This window comes from Gadus chalcogrammus, chromosome 2 (genome assembly GCF_026213295.1).
Source record: "Gadus chalcogrammus isolate NIFS_2021 chromosome 2, NIFS_Gcha_1.0, whole genome shotgun sequence".
Lineage (NCBI taxonomy): Eukaryota > Metazoa > Chordata > Actinopteri > Gadiformes > Gadidae > Gadus > Gadus chalcogrammus.
In genome coordinates this window covers 13,375,122-13,385,714 of record NC_079413.1, presented here as the reverse complement: position 1 = coordinate 13,385,714, position 10,593 = coordinate 13,375,122, and the positions used below count along the sequence as shown (strand labels likewise).

The window sequence follows — 10,593 nt, the reverse complement described above, 5'->3', positions numbered from 1 at the left end:
AATGTCAACAATTTATTTGGGATTTAACATAGAATATTAACATTCAAATTAATTAAACAGGAAATGTAACATTCAACATCAATACAACCTCCAGCTTCGTCGTGAGTGCCCGGTTTGTTTACTTGATGTGGGCGCATCTGTCTGCGTCACACAAATACCCGGCGCATTTACTGACGCAAATGACGTTTAGAAATGTTCAGCGTAGTGTCCGAATTCTCGTTCCTTATTCCCTATATAGTGCACTATATCATGTACACTATATAGGGAATAGGGAACGAGTGTATAGGGAACGATTTCGAACATGACTATTGTGTGTATAAAATGTCCTTTTTAATAACAATCTGTACACTTACAAGTTCTCAATGCCTCGTTTTAGATGTTAAGACCCTTATATATTACCATAGAAGTGTCGGGCTACTTTTAGCCTTTTAAGTGGTTTAAAATAGCGATTTCGTTTTTACCATTACCAGTGCCCCCATCGTTCCAAGTTTATAGTGTTTTGATAGAATCGGCTAAAAACCGCCAACTGAAGAAAGCGTCTATAGGCCTATGCGGTTTTTGTACTCCAAAACGAACGTTTCAACTCGTTATCATAGGCCTGCAAACATATCCCAAATCCATTTTACACCGGAATTACCCTTTAAAGCAACAGTACATTATTGACAAAACAAGTTGTGTGACACAAGTCATAAAAATGTTAACAAACGTTTGTTAACGTTGTGTTGAAAAAATAAAAAAGAAGATATATACGTTATGCAAACAGGTGAGACATATTCCTGAAAATAATAAGGGTTTGATAGGCATATAACATTTATTTGGTGATAACTTACCGTAAATATCATGTTGGTCTGAATTGGACAGATAAAATGGCCAGTTCTCAAGAAAAATGATGCAGAATTCAATGTTACTCTCTAAGAGTACATAATGTTAACAAGAACCCTTGAATGAATAACTTTAAGCTTTGGAATTTTTGTGTCTTATAAACCATTATTGATTTAGCAAATGCTTCTTCTAATGCAACTTACTTATTCAGATACATGCCATTAATGAGCATTTAGGAGGTTAGGCATCTTGCTCAAGGATACCCTACAGGTAGGATGTGAACTGACATGAACCGTGCAGCTGGGAGCCACACTACACTTTCACTACACTTGGCATTAACACTGCCATGTAGGTGTTGATAAGTTACCCATTCTAAGAAATATATGCACTCTCATATTGCAAGAAGCTTTTAATAAAAGTGTCCTCTAAGCAGCAAACCGTTTTTTGTGTGTTAGATGTGTATGTCTACTACTGGATCTATGATATTTTTTAGGGCCGGAATCGATCCCTCATGCTTTTATTCCTCAAATTGATAAATAATGACACGGTTTGATTTTAAAGCATAGTCACACGCACTACCTACACCTGCCCTGAAGGAGCAAGAGATGCATGCATTATTTCAAATGCTTAATCCATGCATTATGCATATGTAGAACGAGATCAGGGAGAAATGGAGTGATATAGTCATATATTTCTTAATAGACTGGGAATAAACAAAGTATGCTACTTGTCCCTTTTAATACATAATCGGATTTGTTTGGTTCAATAATCGACACATCTACTCGTGAGCATATTGACACCTGCTCATGTATTACTACCGATAATTAAATAATCTCGGGTAAATTATATCGAAACCATTAGGCTACCTAACTAATAGCCTACGTAAACAATGCTGAACGTATTAAGCGTTCTCGCCGAACTAGCAACTGCTTATTATTAAACGTAGGATATCTTACATCAGGGACAACACATTTTCTGCATCTTATGATGCCCAGTTTGAAAACAAAAACCAAAATATGTCCGATGAACAGGTAATATTGACTGCATGAGAGTCGAAGTCAGTTTTACCTCATCATTTAATAGTACTTTAAAATGTGTATTCTTACCTGAATAGTCCTACGTTCAAGATGCCAGCGGTATGCTTGCCTCTTGCTTCCAAATAGATGTTTATCAGCTGTCAGGTAAGTAGGCCAAATATAAGGATAAAACGGCTGCGCAACAGACAGTGAGGTCGACGGATCAAAATGTAAACACGTAATAAAAAATTTAAAACGAATGATTATGGGAACTGGGAGAACCAATTAAACGCCTGGAGTTGTGCACAGCGACAATCGCAATTGTTATCGACTTGCCTACTTGTAAGCCTTCTTGTCGTCACCGTGTCCAAAACAGTTTTCAACTGGTACAGAATTGCGAACTGTGACTGGTGAAGAGAGAAAGCGCGGGAGGGAGAGAGAGGCGCCGAGGGAGAGCGATGCAGAGAAAGCGCGGGAGAGAGAAAGGGCGGTGATTAGCGAGTGATTGATATGCTGTCAGCACGAAGGACAGCTCCTCCGCATCGCTACGGGTGAAAAGATTGACAGGGCGTTCTGTTATTCTATATTGGACCACCGAGTGTTATCATAGCAACCTGGAAGCCTAACTGATAGTTGAAAAGCATATATATTGTCATTACATTAGTGCCATTTTCTTAAGATAGGTATAATACTTTTGTAAGCACTAAGAATACTGTTGTGGCCATAAAAGTTATAGCGAAAATGTCTTCCTAAAGAAGAAAGAGTGTGTTTGTCAGTACTATTTTGTCTATGCGTTTGGAATAATAAACTTGACAATCGGATTTTATACCTTTATTCATACAGTATCCTTTATACCACAATAAACAGAGGAACAAGAGTAATCTGGTTACCAAAAGCAGGGGGCACTGAAAGGGAGAACAAAACGAATAACTCAAGCCTACTGTGGTATCCTGACAAGCATGTTGTGCGCATCAACATGGGCCCCACAGGTTGGTCTCCTCTGATACTGGTTCTCAATGTGAGACATTGTAAACATTCATTTATCTTCTCATCTTAAAAAAAAATGTAATTTTGGTCCAAATGTGACAGTTGAAACATCAGGTACGATAATAGTAAGTATTACGTAACTACAGAATGAAGACCCTAAAGTGTGCAGAGTCACTGACATTGGCAGCTTCTGAACGACAAAAACAAACAAATTTAGGGATGAAGTAGGTTTCAGCCTCAAAACTAAGCAAGCTGCTGGCCAGATCCCCCTCGCTACCACAACACGAGTTTCAGCTGGTTAGTTTGGCAACAACCCAATTAGCATAAAGCCAGCTGAACAAGAAAGGTACACCCACCAAAATCGCCTTAGCTTATACAGCTTGTTTAAACGCTAGCCAAAAGGAGCTCGGAACGGAGGAAGGCTACATGACGAGCAAGAGAGAAAGCGACGGGTAGAAAAAGAAAGATGTTGCGTGGCATTTGGTTGGCTGTACTCCATGCCTCACACCTGGGAAACCAGTTGTAGCATGCAGGGGCCTTTGTCATGCTTAGATCAGGCCTAGTCGCACACATGCACACTATTAAGCTACAAAACACAGGGCTTTTGCTTTGTTCTGACGGCCATCGAAGGCCCCATACAACCTCATGTCTGGCTTCCAGCAGGTTGGTTGACGACTGGTTGTTACGGACTTGAGGAGACCGAGGCGAGACAGAATCAAACTGATTTCAAGCACCACTGATAAACATATGGTGCGTTGTAAGCTCTATGATACTAGTTGCTAACGAAAGAAAACCTATGGAAACGAGACGAAACAAAACAAAAACAAAATACATAAGGTAATAAAGCACATTCAGTTCGTTTTATAAAATTTTGAAGTAAGGTATCTTCTAATAACTTTTTTTAAACATATTTACAAAAGAACGGACATGAATGGTGTGAATCTCGCTAGACATGGAGGATCACAAAGCTTAATATAAAACAAAATGGGGGGAAAAAAACTATTGATTAAAAGTCTTCTCTCAAACATACAACAATTATATATCAACATATATCATACTCAGTTTACAATGATAGACATTTATGGCATTCTAGAGAGCCTTCGGGGTCAGAAATTAAGCATGCAACAATGAACTGCCTTGTGAATATGGAGATAGTAAATATAGGTTCAAGTCAAATTAATACTCAATATTTGTTGTTCCACAGATTTCTGACTCCCAATACACGTCAGACATACTAATGTTTGCATCTTCCTCTGTAACTTTCTTTATATATCTGTAAATGTGTTTACATGTAATTCCCACATTCCTATCAAGAATAGTGAAAATAAAAAGATCCAGTGGAAAAGGGTTTGAACTCGTTGATAAAAAACGGTCCAATATGCCGGAGACCTTGTAGTTCCTAAGTACTGTTGAGCAACTGATACAGCTGTCTATAAACTCAGCAGGATTTGTACTTATTTAGCTCCACGTCTATTTTTGGCACTCGTGTAACAGCACACCATCTGTATATTACAATAGAAAACATAAACAGGATGTATTTGAACCATGGCAGGACATTTTGGTCAAGAATGTACAACAGAACAGGGACCAGGAAAAGTGTATTGTCAAGTTCTGTCGAGTGTGACGTAGCTCCTTGCATGGTAAGAGGTGGTTTGGGGTTATGTACATCTTGCATCTTATTACCAGGACCTAGAAGGCATATTAGGGCCGTGTCTGCTTCTCACATTCAAAACACAGGAAAGAGTCGGAGTAATGAAGGATACCGGCGTGAAGGAATATGAATATATTATCTATATATTTACGAATGTGTGGGGCTGTGTGGTGAAAAGAGATGGACGTTTTTTAAAAGTAACAGCAAAAGTGTTGTGATGATTGAGACTTGATTTCTCTCCCCTTCTGGTTTTTCTTGATTCCTCCTTGATCTCTCCCGGAGGGTTGAGTAGAGGACGACACGACGAGTCTCTCCCCCGTAGGATACTGAAGGATTGGCGTGTGGAATAGCTGCAAAGTCACCGTTGTTGTCCCACTTTCTATCCATAGCCCTCTGTCTCACTCGATCTTTCGTTCTCCATGTCCTCCTTCTCCACTGCCGTCGGTCCACTCATACGACGCTGTGCAGTGAGGGTGGATGAACTGCGTGTTGACGTAGGAGAAGCCGGCGAACTCACTCTGGTCGATGTTGGCGATGACCAGCTGGTCGGACGGGGTCAGCATGGGCTGGGTGCGCGTGAAGAACTTATCAAAGTTCTCCGCCCCCTTGCCGCCCTGTGAAATACAAAGACACACGAGAGACTGTTGAACTGAAAACGACAACCCCGTGGGAAGATAATTGTTATCCTTCGTGTCTTATCGATGTCAGATGCAGTGCGGTTCAACCACCATTTTATCTTGTTATTTTCTAAATAGTATGTTAATCCTACAGTGGGTTTGAGAGTCTGTTATGTAGCAGATGCCCTCATTCAACGTGAGATCATTTAAAAGTTGGTAATGAGCCGGTAGGCGTCAGGCATCTTGTTTGCGGATGTGAACAAATAACGAAGACCACGGCGTGATTTAGTTCTAAGGACCACTGGTTGACGCTCTCCACGGAGACCGTCAACCCCGTCAGCTCAGGAGGTTGGGGAAGGCGGCACATTTGACAGCCAGATATTGAAGGGAAGGGCGTAGGAGTCATCATGATTGCATTCGGAAAAAAAGCCAAACCCAAAGCAGCATGGGCCGAGGTCATCTTAAGCACTGGGGGCAGTCATGTGTCAGACTCATTCAAATTCAATGTACAGTACATAGCTGACGCTTAATATACAGGGGACACCACGTAGCCGATTGGCACATTCAACATTCCTCTCGCGAATGGGACTGGGTTGTCAAGGTGCATGCGTGTTTACTTGCGTCAGGATTCTATTCTTTAACAAACTGTATGACGAATCAATCCTAATCCCATCTGCAACTATGTAAATGTTGAATATTGCTTCAACCAATGGGTCGCAAATAAACACATTTTCCTGTCCTTTGTGCCTATGAAATGCATTTTGGGGCGCCTTGTAATGCTGCTACTCAGAAGTACAATAGCGCAGAATACATAAAAACCAACGCAATAACACCTCAATGGGCCTTTGTGTTGTGGCTGTGGACTGTTTTCAGTCCCATTAGTGAGGAAATACGTGCACTTGGAATACATGCACCCACATGAACCCCACAATGCTTTCTGAGTCCACCAAGCCAAAATTAGCCCACCACTCAACCTCCCTGTCTTCCATTACATCTGCCATGAAATCATCGGCACGGGCTGTGTGTATATGTGTGTGTGTGTGTGTGTGTGTATGTGTGTGTGTTTGTGCATTTCTGTTTGTGTGAATATGTGTTTGTGCCCCAAGTTGGCTATTTTGAGCCGCGGCCAGCGGTGCCTTGTCTCAGTAGGCGGAGCTGATACAGACGAGGGAGATGAAGTGTGTGTGTGTGTGCGTGGGTGTTTAGAGGATACAGGGTTAACCGAACTGTAAGCTGAAGCCCTTTGTAGTCACAGGAAGAGACAAGCGGTAGCGTGGGGCAGAGGGGGTGGTAGTTGGGGGGGGGGGGAGTGCTGATTGCAGCTGGTATTTAATGGTCTTTTTAGCCTGTGTGCACACATGCACACACATATGCACACAAACAGTTTGTAATTGCACGTACAAAAACGAGATGCGCACGCACGCACGCACGCACGCACACACACACACACACACACACACACACACACACAGACACACACACACACTCTCACACACACACACACACACACACACACACCCACACACACACACAACACAACACAAACACCACACACCACACACACACACACACCCACACACACACACACACACTCACACACACACACACGCACACAGACACACACATACACACTTTCAAATTCAGAATTAGAGTTATGAAGCGACATACACAGATATTCACATAACATGTTCAAATATACAATATGTATTTTGGGGGCGCAGACTTGTCCTCACCACTTTGGGTTTGAAGGGGGGCTGGATCTCTCTGTTGGCCAGGCGTTCCCAGTCGATGCGTCTGAAGAACGCCTGCTCCCTGATGTCCCGTTCCGCCTCGGGCCCACAGCCCAGCCGCTTGGATGGGTGCTTGGTCATCAGCTGAGAGCGAGAGGGAAATCACATGCTGTAGGAGGAGGGTGTATACGCCAGCATTATATACAGCTTTTATTGTGTATGAAGTGAGACTTTATGGATTCGGTTTACAACATTTTCTGCTCTGTAAATCAGTGATATTTTTACCATACCACAGGCCTATTATGTCACAAATTAAACTATGAAAAAATTTGCCAAATTCCGTTCTTGTTTTTAGTATCGCAGCACAACCGGTAATCAACATCGGCAAAAGCTGCAACCTGAGAATCATAGCATCAAACAAGAACTACAAGAACTTGCTTCCAGTCCCTTACTCTGTCTACAGGACCGGGAGAGAGAGAGAGAGAGAGAGAGAGAGAGACAGACCATTGGCAGGAAGGAGGGAGAGTTGAGGAAGTAGGGAGTAGTAGGAGAGAGAAGGATATAAGGGATTGTATACATGTGATGCTATGAGGTTTTAAACTTCAGTGAGTTTCAGCTTCATAACTACTAGTTGATATGGCTATGGAATCAGATGACTGGCACACAAAAATACACAAACACACACACACCACACACACACCACACACACACACACCACACAACACACACACACCCACACACACACACACACCACACACACACACACACCACACACCACACAAACACACTCTCTTTCTTTTTCTCTCTTTGTGTGTGAATGCTGAATAAAATGATATCCCCTTAAACTTCACACATCCCACAGCTTTGAGATGGAAAGTGGGATTGGAAGTGCCTATTCATGGCAATCTCTTTGATGTAGCCATTTTCAGCATTCTATTTTTTCCATGAGAGGAAACATTGATATTTTAATTTATACTTCTATTGGGGTCCATTAAGCTGCAAGGCACACTATTAAGTGTGGAAGTGATGGTAGGGTATATCAAAAGACTGGCTGAACCTGTCTGTGAATATTAATATTACAAAATTGACGCCCGTGGTGATGTTGCAGTGTTATGATGTCAGCTCACAGACAGCAGGTTCTCCTGCAGGTGCTCAGGAACAATATTAATAATTTGAATGACTCATGTACATTTTTTTAATCTTGGTATCAAAACTATTTCAATTATTCATTCACTTAATTCAATTCAACACAATTACATGAAATCATCTAACACCATTGCAAGGAAAAACACCAGAGGAATGATTAAAAATGATAAAGGCTAAAGAATGTATTGAAACCTCATTTCTAAGTTTCTATTTGACATAACCCTGTTCACAGGTGTGGATGCTAAATTTAGAATTCCATTTTCAGAATTTAGATCTGCCCGTTGGTATGACAATAATCCTAACAAAAGCACCCTATCATTATAATCAACGGGAGATTCCTCGGCTGAACCCCCCGAGACCAAGGCAGCACTCCAGCAGGGCTCTGGAAGCAGGACTCACTCCCTTGCAGATGGAGACGGCCTCCTTGGACATGGACTTGGGGTAAGAAACGTTGTGCTCCATGATGGATTGGAACAGCTCGTCCTCATCCTCTCCATCGAATGGAGGCTGAGAGAGAGAGAGAGAAATAGAAAGAAGAGAGAGAAAGAGTGGAAGAGAAACAGAGAGAGAAGAGAGAGAGAGAGAGAACAGAGAGAGCGAGAGAGAGAGAGAGAGAGAGAGAGAGAGAGAGAGAGAGAGAGAGAGAGAGAGAGAGAGAGGAGAGAGAGAGATTTTTTAGCAGATCTTTATCGCAATTCTTAATTTTACCAATGTCTTATTCTTTTAGCTAGTTCATCTTTTACAAGATATGAATATTATCTGTAATATTGTGGTTCATAAATTATGAACCTTGCACAATCCTTGATTACGGCGACTAAAATGAGGTATAACTCTGGAGCACGCTATTGCTCTCTCGCATGGGAAGCCAAACAGCAATGACACAGCCAACCACCATATAGGAAGGCCCTTCCGAAGAGATGTTGGCCATTTCCCCACATGACAGAAACCGAGCATGTATTACACACCCGACACGCCAAGGTGGCAGATCTGATGTGCGCCCAAGTCAGAATCAGAGACATTAGGAACAAAATGGGGGGTAACTTTTTAAGGTTTCCAGATGAATAGCAAGCCCCAATGCGTTTACGTTGGAAGCCAAACTGAGAGATTGCCAGGAAACCAAAAGGCTTGGAATTCGGCTTCATTATACACAGGTTTAATTGAATATGACTCATGGATTCCTCTGACAGCTCTGTATGTGAGGTCAACAGAGGTGGTGGCTGTGAGTGTGAGTGTGCGTTGAGCATGTTGATAACAGACCTTCATCATAATGCTGCTATTCTTCTCACTCTAAAGAGAGACATATAGATTTTGTCTCTAGTTTCTTGCATCTGTTATGTATTTTTCTTTCACCTATGGTATGGCAGAGCCTATAAAATATAGATGTCTTCGACCACTCTGAGAGCGGAATCCATAAGTGCCCCCTCAGTGTAAACACACTGAGTGGGATTCTCGATTCACTCATTCATTAAATTAATGATCACTCACTTCTTAGTAAATCATTATTATTATAATCATTATTATTATATGATTTATTTATTCATGATAACCCACTAACTCACTTACCAACTAATTAGTTCACTAGCTATCTAACATACTCATTAGCTAGATATCTCAGGAACTACACTTACTCACTCACTTACTTTCTTACTAACAAACTAACTCACTCACTGTTTCAGTATCTTACTGACTCACTCCCTCACTCACATTCACTAACCCTAACCCTAACTATTTAACTGAGCAACTCACTTACTCGCTAACTCATTCACCATCCAACAAAGGAACTCCAATCAATCCTGATATATATAATTTCATAGAACCATCCACCAGCTGTATTCTGCCAAGTGGTTAAGAAAATGTGCCTAATGTAAAACAACTGTGTACACAATACAGTAGCAGTATTTTCATGAGTGAGATGTAGGTTTGAGTACAACTCAATAGGCCTATTTACAATATTTCAATATCAGCAATACTAATCTTACCACTAATCTTAACCAATTTTGAATTCCTGAAAGACGAAAAAGTAGGTGATTACCTGTCCTGCCAGCATCTCATAGAGTAGAACGCCATACGCCCCCAGTCCACAGACTTCCCATAAGGTTGGTACGCAATGATCTATCAAGGGAACGAAATGCAGAGGAAGGATACACATCTGATTTATTGACATAAACTCCTGAACACAAATATAAAGAAAGTTGTGATTAATTTATTCGTCTATCGTACTCACATACACTGTACAAGACATTCAGTGTGCTATTCAATCGTTTAGCCAATTTATTTTAGATGCATGACAGTAGGTGCGTTTCCATCCCCCTGATTTAATGCAAACTATGAAGTATCGAATCAGTAAACGATGATGGAAACACCAAAATTCGCATAAAAATCCTCTAATTCGCAAAAAGGTTTATCCGCTCGCTTGAGGTGGTTTTTGAGAAATGCGAAAGAGAGTAAATTCGCAAAATGGGAGATGGAAACACACTTTTCGAAACAGCTGTGACGTAGCGAACTTTGAACACACAGGACTGATAGTCTTTCAGATTTCCGCATAACGACCGGCCATAGCAACCCTGCCGACATCAACGTGTACCGTCATCACTCTATTCCGCTCCAACCACTTGATGGAAACG

At 41.5% G+C, this 10,593-nt stretch overlaps 1 protein-coding gene across 1 annotated transcript; it reads right to left on the bottom strand.

Annotated features, from left to right (window-relative positions):
• Positions 1–4,874: 4,874 nt before the first annotated feature.
• Positions 4,875–10,017, bottom strand: LOC130401879 (protein kinase C alpha type-like). The gene is made up of 4 exons (XM_056605894.1): positions 10,002–10,017; positions 8,369–8,476; positions 6,827–6,967; positions 4,875–5,090 (listed from the first exon to the last, which is right to left on the bottom strand). The coding sequence occupies exons 1-4, from the start codon at positions 10,014–10,016 to the stop codon at positions 4,875–4,877; spliced, it is 480 nt and encodes a 159-aa protein (XP_056461869.1). The 5' UTR covers position 10,017.
• Between the last annotated feature and the right edge of the window lie 576 nt (positions 10,018–10,593).

What these genes read in the sequence shown, in the direction of transcription:
- LOC130401879 (XM_056605894.1), bottom strand. An exon ending in CCGTCTCCATCTGCAAGGGA is followed by an intron (nt 6,968 to 8,368) that starts GTGAGTCCTGCT and finishes TCTCGCTCTCAG; the next exon opens with CTGATGACCAAGCACCCATC. An exon ending in CCCCCTTCAAACCCAAAGTG is followed by an intron (nt 5,091 to 6,826) that starts GTGAGGACAAGT and finishes TGTATTTCACAG; the next exon opens with GGCGGCAAGGGGGCGGAGAA.